The 15,557-nt window shown below is 41.3% G+C and overlaps 1 protein-coding gene across 4 annotated transcripts in view; it reads left to right on the top strand.

Annotated features, from left to right (window-relative positions):
* Nucleotides 1-15,557, top strand: part of hip1 (huntingtin interacting protein 1) — a 37,716-nt gene extending 22,159 nt beyond the window's left edge. For 3 of the 4 annotated variants that reach the window (XM_041995572.1, XM_041995574.1, XM_041995575.1), the window contains 26 exons: nucleotides 215-276; nucleotides 1,260-1,400; nucleotides 2,380-2,437; nucleotides 2,587-2,662; nucleotides 3,049-3,192; nucleotides 3,588-3,685; nucleotides 4,510-4,582; nucleotides 4,675-4,858; nucleotides 5,021-5,109; nucleotides 5,229-5,345; nucleotides 5,422-5,523; nucleotides 6,837-6,839; nucleotides 7,316-7,510; nucleotides 7,616-7,763; nucleotides 7,870-7,956; nucleotides 8,105-8,212; nucleotides 9,688-9,824; nucleotides 9,935-10,045; nucleotides 10,202-10,260; nucleotides 11,416-11,509; nucleotides 11,690-11,790; nucleotides 11,895-12,000; nucleotides 12,153-12,276; nucleotides 12,384-12,445; nucleotides 13,011-13,128; nucleotides 13,224-15,557. In XM_041995572.1, the coding sequence (XP_041851506.1) occupies nucleotides 215-276; nucleotides 1,260-1,400; nucleotides 2,380-2,437; nucleotides 2,587-2,662; nucleotides 3,049-3,192; nucleotides 3,588-3,685; nucleotides 4,510-4,582; nucleotides 4,675-4,858; nucleotides 5,021-5,109; nucleotides 5,229-5,345; nucleotides 5,422-5,523; nucleotides 6,837-6,839; nucleotides 7,316-7,510; nucleotides 7,616-7,763; nucleotides 7,870-7,956; nucleotides 8,105-8,212; nucleotides 9,688-9,824; nucleotides 9,935-10,045; nucleotides 10,202-10,260; nucleotides 11,416-11,509; nucleotides 11,690-11,790; nucleotides 11,895-12,000; nucleotides 12,153-12,276; nucleotides 12,384-12,445; nucleotides 13,011-13,128; nucleotides 13,224-13,234 (2,608 nt within the window). In that variant the 3' untranslated portion in view covers nucleotides 13,235-15,557. The remainder of the gene's footprint in view (nucleotides 1-214; nucleotides 277-1,259; nucleotides 1,401-2,379; nucleotides 2,438-2,586; nucleotides 2,663-3,048; nucleotides 3,193-3,587; nucleotides 3,686-4,509; nucleotides 4,583-4,674; nucleotides 4,859-5,020; nucleotides 5,110-5,228; nucleotides 5,346-5,421; nucleotides 5,524-6,836; nucleotides 6,840-7,315; nucleotides 7,511-7,615; nucleotides 7,764-7,869; nucleotides 7,957-8,104; nucleotides 8,213-9,687; nucleotides 9,825-9,934; nucleotides 10,046-10,201; nucleotides 10,261-11,415; nucleotides 11,510-11,689; nucleotides 11,791-11,894; nucleotides 12,001-12,152; nucleotides 12,277-12,383; nucleotides 12,446-13,010; nucleotides 13,129-13,223) is intronic. The other variant, XM_041995573.1, reaches the window with a different exon arrangement.

Here is a 15,557-nt window from a genome sequence, read left to right as displayed (position 1 = left end):
AAATGTAAAATTTAATAAGCCAAGTAACTCTAAGCATCACTGATGGATACAACTAATGAGATAATTTAATTGGGAATTTCAAAGGCTGCATAAGGCTCAGTCCTCAGTCTGATGTGTGACCCACAGGTTGGACAAAAAGTTTGTATAACCTAAAGTTGTTACTCACTGCAGCAAAAAGCATATTAGATAGCATCCTTGCTCTCCTCTCCTTCAGCTTCCAGTTGACAGTGGAGATGTTCGACTACCTGGAGTGTGAGCTCAACCTCTTCCTGGGTGGTAAGTTATTCTGGCCTGACTCTGTGCTACCAGCTGTTCTTATCTGAGCATACACACATGCAGATTAATGCATGCAGGCTCATGCTTTGACAGAAAGGAAGACACAATCTGACTGATACAGAAACAGACACTGTGACACACAGACGTAGGCTAATGAAATCAACCTGATTTGTATGGTTGTGCTGTAGCTCTCGTTGTCTGGCTGAGTCATCTGAGGTTAATGTCTCTTAAAGTGTGAAGCTGGTTAAAAATAGACTCCTGGGATGTGACCAGGAGCCCAGGAGAAATGCTTTACAGGCTGTGCACTTCCATTCATGAATGAGGTGGAAATTACATTCAGGTTTCTGTTTATCATGCCCTTTATTCTGCACCTCCCCTCCCCCTCCTTCTTTCTAAAGAAATTAAAATGCCTGCCAAAAGCACATCTCAGGATAACCTTTACTAACATGGCTCTTTCCATTATCAGATGGATTAGAAACAAAAACCACCCATAAGCTTTGTTCACTAAGTCTTTACATCTAAATCTCAATGCTTGTGTTTAGTCCTCTGGTCTGATATATTTAAATGCATCACATCATTTGGGAATGAAGAAGTGTGTGTGTATGTGTGTGTGAGTGTGTACTTTGAGCATGCAGGAAACCACGCCTGCACTGCTTAGAGACTTTCAGGGCCAGACTTCAGGAATGATGTGAGTAAGGCAGCAGTGAAAAAAAGAGGCGTGTAATAACGAAGTCAGACAATCCTCGCAGTGTTCAGGTTGCTGCTTTTTTTTGCTTGTTTTTAATCAAGACTGAGCTGTGTGTGTGTGTGTGTGTGTGTTGCTTCTAGACACTTTATTGGTTAATTGCAAACGAGGCAGTGCAGTGGATATAAAAAAAACATGGCGGTCTGAGTTTATTGAGTTATTTTAATAAAATCATAATTGATGAGCCTGGTGCGTGCTTGAATTTGTTTGTATTTATATTGTGTGTGTCCATCTTCAGTATTCAGCTCCCTTGACATGTCTCGGTCGGTGTCGGTGACGGCGGCAGGTCAGTGTCGCCTGGCCCCCCTCATCCAAGTCATCCTGGACAGCAGCCATCTGTATGACTACACCGTCAAGCTGCTGTTCAAGCTGCACTCCTGTGAGTCTCACATCTCAGCAGGTCAAACTACACAGCTGTAGCTGTGCAAATATTCATATATAATGTAACATCCTTACATCCATATATCTATTTATTGCCTATGCCCAGCAGCGACTAGGTGAGAGGCATGGTACACCCTGAACAGGTCCATTGCAGGGCCTTAGAGTCTGAGATATTATATATGATAAAACAACAGCAAATGTTAGAAAGACATGATAAACTCACTGTCACAGCATTAGCTACTTAAACTGAGGAGGACTCATCTCTTCTAATCAAAATAATATACTTAATAATATACTTACAAGTGTCTCTTTCCCCAGGTAAGGCATTGAATCCAACTTCACTTTTCCTTATTTAGTATGTGTAGATGTGTGAATATGCAAATGTGCTCCACCTCTGCATCCACAGATTTCCTGACTATTGACCTATTTGCGTCATCATCTTAGTAAATGGCTAAAAAGTTCTACTAATGTTAGATGAAACTCGCTAAAAAGTCTCACCTTGTACGTTTGGATGGGTAACTCAGGTTTAAAACTCTGACTGCTGGAATCTGTGTTATTTTTTGACACACTGTTTTGGTATGTTGCAGTTTCAAAGGTAAATTTTCTACATTTCTAAGAGAAATCACGAGAATATTAGAAGGACTTTATTTTAGTTGTCAAATTTCAGGCTCTGGTCATAATGTGCTCAGATACTTCAGATATGTGACACTTTACTTGTGGGTTAAATGTTTTTTATCAGTACAGGAATTTTTCTGACCCCTTGGGCTCATGAAACCTTCAAAGGCCCCATGATAAATTCAAACATGCAGCAATGTTTTCATAAAACATGGTTTAGTTTCTGAGTTGTGGAGATATTTTTAAACAAATCCTTTCACACACTTGTGCGTTCACTTATTCATTTATGGTGTTTGTTTATATGCACACTTGCATAACTCCTGACCACTTCTGGTGTGTTTGTTTTCTGTGCATTCTCACAGGCCTTCCTGCCGACACTCTCCAGGGCCACAGAGATCGCTTCCAGGAGCAGTTTAAGAAGTATGAAGTTCACTAGAAAAAAAACAGAACAGTACAAAAACAGGCTGAAAACCAGCCGGAACAGATGACCATGTTGATTTAAAACTTTCTGCTCCATCTGCATTTTCACTCATTGTCTCCTCTTCTTTTTCATCTCCTTTGGGTTTCAGGCTAAAGAGTTTATTCTATCGCTCCAGTAACTTGCAGTATTTCAAGAGGCTCATTCAGATTCCACAGTTGCCTGAGGTGATGACCGCCCTCACTACGTCTTACATTTTCCACATTTAAACCTCACCTGCACCACAAGGTCACCCATAGTAGTTGTCACAGGTTCTGCAATGCTTAACTGTTTTCTCACCACACAACTTTCTGGATTAGTTCATCAGAGATCAGTCTCTGATACAATATCTCACTACATCATCTTTTTAAAAAGAAAATTATAGTTGTTATGTTGCTTAACTAACATAAACACACAAAATGTTCAGGTGTGTGTACATACCTTTCCGTGTCCTGTCCACAAACATCCACCAGTAAAAATATTCCTCCATGCAAAGGAGGGTGTGCATCTGAAAGATAATGAGGTGCATTTAAGATAATTTCTTGATCCAACTTGTGCTTCCTGATTCTTGCAGAACCCTCCTAACTTCCTGCGTGCATCCGCACTGTCAGAACACATCAGCCCCGTGGTTGTGATCCCGGCCGAGTCATCGTCCCCTGAGTCAGAGCATGTGGTAGAAACAGATGACCTGGTGGACACTGACATCCCTGTGCTGCCAGTAAGTTCGGTAGCTGTCTGACTGACTGCCTGCTTGGTTTTGTGTGTGGTTCCAGTCTGATCTGCCAAACATAATAAAGGAAGCAAATAAGGGAAAAGATGCAATAAGATGGGAACAGATTTACTAATACTCTTTTAATATAGTCTGAAATTTTGAGTAATTTTTGTGGAAAAATTAAATAAAATGATAATTTGGTACATAATATTAACTTGATCCACAGTTCAACGAGAAGTTTTTTATCCCAAAAAGTTAAGACTAAATGACAAGTTGCAATGGTTGACTCACATTTTTCTACAATTATCATAAATATTATGAAAGATACGAGAAACATCAGCCCAGAAATTTAACCCTAATATGTTCAACTACCTTCAGCTTTGTGTGTTTTTACTTTTTAGGCTCCCGTGGAGACAAAGTTTGATGATCTGTTTGGCACTTCAGCTGCTATTGATCCGTTCAACTTTAACAGTCATAATGGCATGCGCAAGGATGACAAGTGGGTTTCGTCACAGGAGTATGGTGAAAATAATCATGCACTGACTGTAAACTTCATCCAAATGTGTAAATGCATTAAAAACGTGAACAATACTCGGGCAGAGCAGAGCTCCAGCATGGTCAGCACTCAACCTGCGGCTCAAATGACACAGAGAAGATGGCCTAAGAGATGCTTCCTGTTTAGTTTCAGAAATCTGAAATCAATCCTATGACTTGTGAGGCTTAGTGTGGAGGTGATCTGTACCACTTTGTATCGGAAATTTTGATGTGAATTTGAATTGATAAAATATTTTTTCAGACCTCCCTCGGTGCAACCAGAAATGACAGACCCACCAGTAGATTTTAATAAAGTGAAAGTGCTGTTTTTTGCAGCATCACTTAGCAAAGCCATGAAATTATCTCAGTTTCCGTTTTTGACTGAAAAGGGATTTTCTGTTTGCAGCTTCAGCGCTTGTTTTCCTTGAGATCATTTTTTCAAATGTTTGGGAGGAGTGGAAAACAAAGTGTGCCCTTATAAATTCAGATTAAATATATTAACCCTTTTTATTTATTTCTTTATTTACTGCGTGTACTTTTCTTTCTTTTTTTTTTTTTCTTTTTTTCCCCTGTTCTGTAAGTCCAGAAAACATTTGTTCTTTTAACACTTGTTTGCATTTAGATAAATACAGATATAGATCTCTGCTTTGCTTTTGTTTGCTTATATATATATATGAGTCAGGAACACGTAACTCCAACAAGTGGAAACATTGTGGACTGAAATCAGTCACTGATTCGAGACAGACGGCCAACAGTTATGACAATGCTGCTTGTGTGTTTGTTTTCCAGAGACCGTCTGATTGAACAGCTGACGAAGGAAATCCGTGCCCTAAAAGAGGAGCTGGAGTCTTTCAGACTGGAGGTAGAGACATGTTTATTAACTTTATTTTGTGTACAAAAAAGCCTTCCATCCATCTCATTATTCTCCCTTCTTGCTGTTTGGTCCACCACCAGAGTGGTCGGTTGTGTCAGGCCCTGAGAGGGCGTATCAATGAGCTGGAGGCGGAGCTTGCAGAGCAGAGCCACCTGAGGCTGCAGGCTGTTGGAGAGAGTGAGTTCCTGAAGGCAGAGCTGGACGATCTGCGGAGGGTCAGGGAAGACACGGAGAAGGAGCAGCGGAGCCTGACGGAGATTGAGAGTAAGGCAGCGTTTTACTTGAGTACAATGGATTCTGTCTTCTACTTATACAGCACACGGACACACCTGCAGACGTAGCGTGCAGGGTAGAAGCACTGCTGCATAAGCTGTTAATGTTGCCTACCCCTGAATTACACGTTATTTTTGTTTTGTGTTTTACCAGAAAAAGCTCAGGCTAACGAGCAGCGCTACACCAAACTGAAGGAGAAGTACACAGAGCTGGTTCAGAGTCATGCAGACCTGTTGAGGAAGGTGAGGACATGTAAAACTCTTAAGTATAATTCATTCACTCCGATCTGAGGATCAGACCTCAGTCCTGATTATTTTGGTGTTTTTTTTTTCTGCATTCCTGCATCTTTTTGTGTGTGCAGAATGCAGAGGTGACCCGGCAGATGACTGTAGCCCGAGCAGCACAGGATGAAGTGGAGGCAGTGAGGAAAGAGATGCAAGAGAAGGTGAAGGCTGCACAGGAAGCTGCTGACACACAGGTGAGAATGATATAAATGTCATCAGCTTTTGTTTGTTGAACTTTCTGAACTAAGATTTATGACTTTTATTGTTCAGGAGAGGGAACAGGTGGAGCAGCTTCAAGAGCTCCAAAATGAGGTGGTTTCCACCCGGGCAGAGCTGGACTCCCTGAAGACCACCATGGCCTCAACTCAGCAGGTCACTCTTTAAAGCTCTTTTTATTTTGTACACATTTTATACATCTTTAAAGTCTCAAACCTGCAAATGCCCCAGGTTTGAGGCATCTGAAGAAGCACCAGCTGCTCCAAGAAGCAAAAGAAAGATTAATGACATTAATTTTTCCACCTGACTAATAGACCCGGTTGATCCTAATGGAATAATTCAGTCTGGAGGAGTTCTAAAAATGTACTGCTGGAGTTTGTAGCCATCATTATTTAATGATTTCATTCACACCCACTTTTGCATAATTCTTGTGACTCTGCTGTTCCTCTTTTTAGTTTTTGCATCTGTACTTATAGGGCATATTGACATACAAAGAAGGTTGAATATGTCCTGGATGAGGCAGATTTTAAAATGCTCATCTGCAGTATTGAGAACAGGAAGGAGTATCAGATCTTGACTATTAGAGGTGACAGTGAAGTAGCAGAAGTTGGCCTTTCTTGAACTTCCGTCTGAATGTGTGCATGAAATAACCCCTTTGCAATTTCTGCTAAATTTATTCTTTATCTCAAAATCTCTCTGTCATGCCTTAATTTTTCTGTTAAAACTGATAAAACTTTTAGCTTCAGAGAGAATTAATAGGGTAAAATGTTTCTGTGCCATTAGTAATCGATTGATTTGGTTGTCAGAGAAGTTGTTGAAACTCTGGCAAATTCTTAATTCTCTGTTTTTATCATCACTGCACAAGTGAGGACCTGAAGATGCCAAAATGATGTCTGTAGCAGGCAGCAGAAGGCATTTATTAAAAAGTAAATAAATAAAATAAGAAGCGAGACAGAAAAGAGCAATTTAAAAACACGGAGGCTGGGAAATCTCATCCAAGCAGCTGCTTATGTAAACACAGTTATTTGGTCCATCTTAATTGAGCATTTAATTATAGGATCTTAGATGCTTCTGTCCTGACAAAATGATGAAGAAGAATTTTTTAGAGGGGATTTCCAATTAGTTTTAATGTGTTTAATTCATACTATTAACCCTCACAACCCCTGCTAACTCCACTGATTTTCCCTTCTTTTCACTTTCAGATGTTTTTAGTAAACAAGCAGTTCCTTGTACCTTTTGTGTCTTCCAACCTCCCACTCTTGATGTCCTAGTTTTGTAACTGTCACCCTTTCTGTCTTCCTCGATCTTTCTCTAATCCCCCACAGTGTGTTTCATACATAACTCGTGTCTCATCGCTCTTGTCATGTGTCTTCATTTCTCAGCTTTTACTGACTCTTTTCATAAAAACGGCATTCTTAACTTCTGTTTCTTGCTCATGTTTCCTTTCTGTTGGACCTGCTGATGCTCAGACTGTAAGTTTTTCAGCTATTTTTTTAAATTCACACACATGATTGTATAACTGCAGAAAGGTTAATAGTTAAAGGTCCCAAATTTCCTTCATTTCGTGTTCATCTAAGACAAAAGGGATATGTTGTAATTGCACTCTGCTGCTGTAATTTATCATCACTGTATTGCAACCAAGTTGCACAACCACAACTTCCCAATTTGCCTTTAAATTGTAAACTTGACCTTAACCCATGCCTCTCTGGAGACTCCGCAGCTCTCCTCATAAATCAACTTAGAGAATATTGTTATAACTAGTGGCTTAAGATAAACTCTTATATTGTGGGGTCAAAGCACTGATATCTCACCACATCCTGACATGTCCTGACATCTATGTTTTTATCTGACCACATCCTCCTCAAAATCATTCTTCTATCAGCAGCTTTGTTCTTATTTATCTTTTTTTTTTTTTTTTTTTCCTGCCATCTTATGTTCTTTGATGCAGTCAAGTGAAGTGCTCGGTTCTCAGCTGGCCTCCCTGGAGTCTGAGAAAGCCGAGCTGGTGCAGAATTTGTCAAAGGTGGAGGCGGAGCTGGCAACCCAGGGGGAGGAGCTGCAGCGAGTCCAAACCTTTCTGGCAACTGAAAGGGAAAGCGGGGTGAAGGCGGCCGAAGCCCTACAGAATCAACTCAATGAGAAGGTGAAAAATTGTCTTACCCTACCTTAATAAGCCGCAGTAGATCAGAAAGCTGAACAAGGCAGGTGTGTGAGATAGCTTTATCTCTAAGCATGTTTTCCTCCACAGGAGAGCAGGGAGCAGGCTCTGGAGAGCCAGCTAGAGGCGGCTCGCTGGTCCAGTCTGCAGGGAGCATTGGAGGAGGCAGAGAAGATCATCCAGGACTCGCTGGCTCAGATAGATGACCCGGCACACATCAGCTGCACCAGTTCAGCAGGTCAGAAGTTGATTCTAAAATCGGCAGCACAGTGCAGGGCCACCTGTTAGCACCACGCATGGTAACGCTCATGACTGCATTCTTACACATCTCTCCATCTCTGCAGAATATCTGGCATCAAGATGCCAAGCGTCTTTAGACTGTGTGGGCCGATTACATCAAACCAGGGAGGCCTTCTTGGCTGACAACGCAGGTGAGATGCAAGTACTTTAATGTATTTATGCTAAATGCTGTCGAACCATTTCTGATTGCATCTGCTGCTGTTATGTAGAACTGAAAATGGAAGTCCATACAAGTTTTTGGTGTATTTTTAATACTTTGTCTTGTTTTGGTTCCCGCAGGTTTGTCAGAGCTAGTGCGAGTGGTGACCCAGTGTGGCCACCTGGTGGGCGACACCATTGTTCAAGGTAGTGCCACCTCCCACATGGTGCCTGTGGAACAAGCTGATGGTAAGTCTCTGTGTGTGGTGCAAACAGAGATAGAGATGTGTCTCCAGACATTAATCTTTGGGTGAGTCAGACATGTGCATGTCCTGACATGTCTGATTAGCCATCCTGATGTGCTCCATGTCTTCAGTAAGGAGGAAGTTTTGGTGGAAAGAAAACCATGTTTACTGAAGAATAAAGTTTTTATGAAACTCAGGTTTGTGATGAGCAGCTCTATAGATTATCTTTAAACAATGCAAAGATACAGCACCAGAACTGTTTGGGAAACATCGCCTGTGGGTAACACAGTGTATTTCTTAATGGCAAACAACAACATGAAATCTGTAATTCCAGCCTGGCCAGTTTTCCCACTCAATTATAGAGTACCACCTCTTTCATTTGGGCCAACGAACAAAATGCCTTTTATTATTGCACTCTGTATGCAAACTAATCTCTTATTATCCTCTTAGGGGTTTTTTATTTATTTATTCAATATATACTATTTACATTACTTATCTGTTGTTTATTTCACTTTTATTATTGCTCTATGTTTGATGGCCAAACACCTAATCAGCTATTCTCACCATTCAAGGAGCAGTTGCATGTAGTCAGTTGATTTCATGTAGATATAATCTGCTTTTCAAGCATAATTTTATCTTTTTTTGTTGTTGTTTGTTTTATCAGCCACTTAAAGCCCAATGTAAGGTTGTCTTCATTCACTTATAATTATTTTAGACATGAAAGTGTTTAGAAAGAGCCAGTAATCTCATGTTGAGTCAGACCATACGGTTAATCTAAGCGTCATGCCAGAGCTTTCTCAGTGTGACCAGAAATAGCCTTCAGTCATGTTTTTCTTTCAGAGTAACAGCCAAAACATCCAGGAAGAGAACAAAGTTTCTGACTTCATACACAAGTAATGTTTTTTGTTCTCCACGGAAATGGCGTGTCTAAACATGCGCGAATGTAATGGAGCTCTGGCCAGCAGCCACGATACCGCAACGAAAGAAACACATCAAACTGAATCTGGGTTGAACTGCGGTCTGCAGCCAAGACTGTGGGATTAATGGAGGGTTCTTTGGTTTTCTTGTACATTTTTTAAACATTTAAAGGCAGCAGGTATGAGTTTGTCTACACTTTGTTGCAGAACAGCTGCATCTAAAATAAAAAAGAAAAAGAAAAAAGAACAAGTTGACAGCTGCTCCAGAGGTGAGTTTAACTCTTCCTCCCTTCTGGGGGCGTTTCAGCTGTTAGTTGACACAGTGCCTGCAGGGATGCCGGTTTAATTAACACTGCAGCTGCAGACTCTAATGCCACCTTTACATGTCAGAGTGCAGGGAAGAGTTAATTTGGTATTTTCATAAAAACAGAGCAGCCATCATCACTCCCTAGCTGTACAGTTCATGTTGGGATGTATGTTGGTGTTTTTCTTTAGATGCGTTTCATTTGCTGTTATTTGGGTGACATTAATGTATCCACCCTCCATGTCTTTGCTCCGTCAGCCCTATCAGAGAGCGTGAAATCTTGTGGGGCAGAAGCTCTGGCTCTGCTGGGACAGATGAAGCAGCAGGACAGTCTGGTTGCAGCAGACAATGGCAAGCTGAAGGCAGCGCTGGAGGCCATCCTGGCCACCGCAGAGGTCCATATTTTATACTTAATAAAGTTTCAGCTGGCGACGTCTTCATATTAAACATCTCTTTGGTGTTTGACTTGTTCAGTAAACATCATGTTGCACCTTCATTACTCCAGAAACTGCGTCCTCGGGGTTTAGAGCTGCAGCAGGGGGAGCTTGGAGATCTGGTGGAGCAGGAAATGGCTGCCACTTCCGCTGCTGTGGAGTCAGCAGCTGCCAGGATAGAGGTGAGTTACTGGGTCTGTGTGTGTTAGCTGTGGCCTTAAGAGAACAGCATATATATGTTTAAATGAACTTGCTGCCCCCTGTCTTAGTTCAGAGCAGTGTTAACTTCATAGTGTCTTTTTTTTTTTTCTTTCCCATGCCTTTGAACGCCCTTACAGGAAATGCTGAACAAGTCTCGAGCAGTTGATACGGGAATCAAGATGGAGGTCAACGAGCGGTAAGACTCAGATTAGAGCTGCTGTGAGGAACCGTAGGGAATCGCTTTTCTTCTGCAACATCACTTGTTAGCACAGAAACACCAGACTAAATTCAGAGTGAAATCATGGACTGTGTCCAGTATGTCGTTCTTGATTATTATTTCAGTTAATGTTTTATTAAATACTTTTTTATTTCAATGACTTGAGTTAAAGAGGAACCTAAGAAGGATACACTCGAGGGTGAAGATACCTTTTGATTGACAAATCTTGATTTTTATGGATTAGCACCTTCCCCTTCATATCCAGATACAAAAACTGGTAAAACTCGTGGTATTTCAAGCCCAAACTCAGCCGGTAGCTCGTGCTGTGTGTTTTAAAATAGTTAATCCCACATCATCAGAACAGCAGACCCCGATTGGTCCACAAGTCTTGTGGTCTGTAGATGGGTGGATGTAAGGCAGAAACAAATAATTTAGTTTGTTGTGTTTGTTTTCACTTGCCTAATTGGACAACTGTGCATAACTTTCCACTTGACCAAACAGTTTAGTTGCCTCAGGCAGTGATTTAAGCCGCTGACCGTTATTTGTGAATTTAATGTACAAGTTGCAAATAAAGCAATAAACAGCAAAAGTAAAGTAAACACATCAGTCTCAACATTTCAACACTTTTTAAGACAGGGACACATGGAGTGCTGATGTGTCAAGAATCAATTTGTCCGCAATGCTTGTGCCAACTAAAGGTGGTGTAACATCTAATGTTTGCCACATCACTGTTCTTTGATTTTAGTGTTTGAACCTTTGTGATCCAGTTAAACTGTTTCTCATCTCTGTGTGTAACTTTTTATTGCAACTAAACAAAAAGCAAACTTATTTACTCAGTATCTGCTGCATAAGTGCTGCAGCTACAAAAATGACTCCAGAGTATTTAGGTCAGCGGTGCATCAGTCAAGCATGAACCTCCCACAATGAGGGAAAGAAAAGCTACGTCATTCCTAGTTACATACTTCAGAATTATTATGTGCTTTAACTGCACTACTCCCAGACCTCAACAAACTGGGCCAGATCAAGCAGGAAGATATCTGTGTGATGCTCTAGTTCAATGACACAGAGGTACCGCTGTTACATGAGCTGTAGAGTTATCGAATGTCAGCGTCTGTGCTCTGTCGCCCCCTGCAGGATCTTGGCTTCCTGCACTGAGCTGATGCAAGCGATCAGGGAGCTTGTTTTGTCTTCCAAAGATCTGCAAAGGGACATCGTGGAGAGTGGGAGGGTGAGCAATGCCATTTTTGAGGAAATAAGGGTGTGATTATTGTCAAACATCTATTCCCTGCAAATTGTGGAGGACTTTAACTTCTTTCTGTTCTGTAGAAGACTGAACATGGCCATCCTTGTGCTCATACTTGATAGTATAATGTGAACTGTATAGTGTTATTGCTCTTTTGTCCACCAGGGGGCAGCCTCCATGAAGGAATTTTATGTCAAGAACTCCCGCTGGACAGAGGGCCTGATCTCTGCCTCGAAAGCCGTTGGATGGGGCGCTACAGTCATGGTGTAAGCGTGAAAAAGCTTCTAAATAAGCAAAAAAACTTTTAAAAATATGAATCTAATAAATTCTGTGTTTTAAACCAAGCTTCAACTTGTATGTGCTGTTGCAGTGATGCTGCTGACCTGGTGGTGCAGGGCAAAGGGAAGTTTGAGGAACTGATGGTATGCTCACATGAAATAGCTGCTAGCACAGCACAGTTGGTGGCTGCTTCCAAGGTGAGCAAAACATATACCTCTTATTTTATCTTCTTTACACCTGGGACCGGGTGTTTTCTGTAATTTCTGGACAGATGCTGTTTAAGAAGTTGAAGCATAAGCAACATCCCCGTGCTGTAGGCCATATTATCACAGCTGTTTTCCCTCTTCAGGTAAAAGCAGACAAAGACAGCTCCAACTTGCGTCGTCTGCAGCAGGCATCTCGGGGCGTCACGCAGGCCACCGCAGCTGTCGTGGCCTCCACAAAGTCTGGGAAATCCCAGATTGAAGATACAGGTGAGCACTAGGATCTGCATTTTCACATATTTTCATCGCTTTGATTTCTTGGAAGAATGTGATGAGGTCACAGAAAAAGTAAAGATTTGATTTATTACTGTTTCTAGAAACAATGGACTTCTCCAGCATGACTCTCACCCAGATCAAACGACAGGAGATGGACGCACAGGTAAATGGCAGAGAAAGAAACAAACAACCCACATAAGGTTTGAGCTGTGAGTCTTAAACGTGTGATTTAGATTAAATCAAGACTAACATCATTAAAGACAAACTTTCACAAGGTACCCATCATCGTACTTAGTTCAGAACAGTCCCTAATTACAAAAGGCAGCCTTCTTTTTACAAATTAATAGTTTACTTTGTTCTGATTGATAAAACTCTCATGCTTGATAATGAAAGTCCTTGTTTTTCATCCTCTGAGAAGCCGAACTTCACCCTCATATGAGCACTTAACTGTCTGTTGGGGCTCTGCTTCGCCCACACTGAAAGAAAAACACAGGTTTGGACCTTCTCACACAGATGCTTCATTGTACTGAAAGCACAGAGAACTCCTGTTTGAAGATCCCTCAGAGTTTTTCTCAGTCAAACCTGTGTAAATAATGATTTTTACTGGGTTATAGGGAGCTTTCACAGAGATGGAAATGAAAAGAAAATTAATATCTGCGAGGATATCCAGGAAGGTCCATGATGTGTAAATGAAACGTGTCCTCTGTTTTTTTTTTTTTTTTTTCCAGGTCCTGGTTCTGGAGCTGGAGACCCGTCTTCAGAAGGAGCGAGAGCGTCTTGGCGAGCTGAGGAAGAAGCATTACGAACTAGCTGGTGTAGCCGAGGGCTGGGGCGAGGAAGAGGAGGGTGAGGGGGGAAATCCCAACCTCGTTGCAATAAATATACCTTAAACTATCAGAGCAAAAGAAAACGTCTGAAATCTTTCTCTGTTTCGTCCACAGGCACGGGGTGAGCTCGGCCACCCCTCCCTGTCGTCCCCCCTCAACCATCACAAGACCGGCTCCCGTCTGCCTCTTTCTATTTATAGAAACCTGTTTCTGTCTCACTTTTTTTTTCTTGTGTTTGTTCATCTAAGCCAAATGAAAAGGTGCTTCTTTTCTAAACCTGCTCCTCCACACAAAGCCCCGCACCAAGGGCTCGGCCACAGGCGGCATCAGACGGAGGAACGAATGGACAGAAGAGTAAAAGGAAACCTACACCCTGACTTTCCAGCCTCAGATCCCGCTTGCTTGTCCTCCAGAACTGCGTTGATGAAAAGCACCAGTGAAGTCTGTCTGTTGTGCCAAGTATTTATTACCTGTCTTTATTGTTCTGGGGTTTTTTTTAATGACGGCGCCCTCATCAAGGAGTCCCAGCACAGAAGCTATAAACATAAAGTTCTACTCCAGACATCCTGGAAAGCACCGCACAGGGGCCAAACTCACAGCAGCAGGTGTTGGGGCAGCCAGAACTTCATGTCTCTGTGTAACATAGGTGGCATGAATCCACTTTTCCTGTTTCTTTTTGTTCTACGTCCTGAGCATATAAAGTTGCGGGAGCTCTGTCTGTCACTGGAGTTTCACGCTCGCCTGCTCCCAACTTCCTTCCTATTCGTTTCTCACTGTGAGTTATCACCTTATTAAGTCCATACAGCTTCACGGGCTGGTTCACTGGACTTTCTGCCTTTCACGTCCTCACCATTGTAACGACCGTGACTGTTAACATGAGCAACCTTCCTCTCCTCTTTTATTTGTGTTTTCACTTTAACACATGTTCACATGGAAACTCTTCAAACTCGGCGAGCTTTTAGGTTGCCGCCTGCCTCGTCTTACACTGAACGAGGTAGTGGTGCATCAAGGAGAAGTTTCTCAAACACTAACATGAGCTTACTTTTTATGATGTCCTCTGTTTTTGCTTCTTTTTTTTTAAAACTGTTAATTTATAGAACAGGGTAATGAGAGGCTGACCTTTTCTTTTAAACAGAAAGAAGTTGTAGTGTTGTGAGGCCTTGCTGATCAGTAATACAGAGTTAATAAAGCTGAAGACCCTTTTACTGATGAATTTGTTTCGAGCTGTTGACCCACTGTTCCTGATGAAGATTGCTAGGTCAGATAAATCTGCACAAGAAGCAAATAAATACCTTGTTTAATTTTTTTTTAATCATACTTGTCTGAGAATCGAAGGCATTTCCACTGCACAAACCTTTATCAAGGAAACAAACAGAATTTACCTGGTTTATCAGGTGGTCTTAGGATTTTGGTATGCCGTACTCAGACTGCAGTGTTTTCATTAGTTTCCCTAAGACCAGGTAGCTGTGTATAGAAACTGAAAGCCTTCTACGTTTGGAAGTAATCTTTTGCTTTCTTTTTAATCTTGCATTGGTTTTAGGATCTTTCCAAGTAAAGATTCAGTTCGATTGAAGTACAGGTATAAAAAGGGTGCACATGAACGCCTCGCATCACTAATCCAAGTCATCACTCCTTCCTGAAAAGGCTATTTAACTGAGTTTTCTGCTGAGACTTTCTTGAAATGACTCTTTAACTAGCTTTCAGTGAACTCTCTGGGTACTGTTCATGCCTTTTTGTGGAAGCCATGGGATGAGCATGCGTTTGTTTTCAAGCCAACACTGTTCACCATCTTCCTGTTTCACAATGCTGATCAAGATTTTGTGTCTTTACATACTTGGTTTTGAGGCTCCGCTTCAGTTGCGCGTCTAAAAAGGTGTGATGTTGGGTTTTTAACAGATGCTGTTCACTTAGTTTCTCCAATATTTCTTCCAAAAACAAAAGAAAAAACCGTGAAGACATTTTTTTTTCCCATTTCACGTCATCATTTTGCTGCTTCTACCAGGTGTTGAGAAAGTACTTGCCATACTGTTAACTCCAGGTCTTTGTATTTGATAACAGTTTTAGCTGTTCTCGCTCTTCCTCCAGACCTGGAAAAAAATGTTAATTTCATTAGAAATTGTAATATGAAACAAAATGTACCATAAAAGACGTGAAAATCTACTTTCAGTGGTATCTCAAGTGTCTTGAATGATGAATTGAACACACCTTGAGTGATGTTTGGTTTCCTTTTTTTTGCCCAAATATTCCTTATTAACCTTTCTTTGTCTCTTTTGGGTTTGTGTCTGTAGTTTTACCAGCTCAGCCAGCCTTTCAAACTGCCTCACACTGTAGAAACAAATACTCACATAGCAACATTGAAATATGTCTTTGTATATTATACTAAAACTATGTTGGTGGGTTTGTTTTTATTTTTCCAGTTTTTGAAATAAATATTTCAACTCATTAATA

The sequence above is a fragment of the Melanotaenia boesemani genome, chromosome 9 (assembly GCF_017639745.1).
Source record: "Melanotaenia boesemani isolate fMelBoe1 chromosome 9, fMelBoe1.pri, whole genome shotgun sequence".
In the NCBI taxonomy this organism is placed as follows: Eukaryota; Metazoa; Chordata; class Actinopteri; order Atheriniformes; family Melanotaeniidae; genus Melanotaenia; species Melanotaenia boesemani.
Note: the sequence above shows the minus strand (reverse complement) of the source record. Positions and strands in the feature narration are given on the sequence as shown.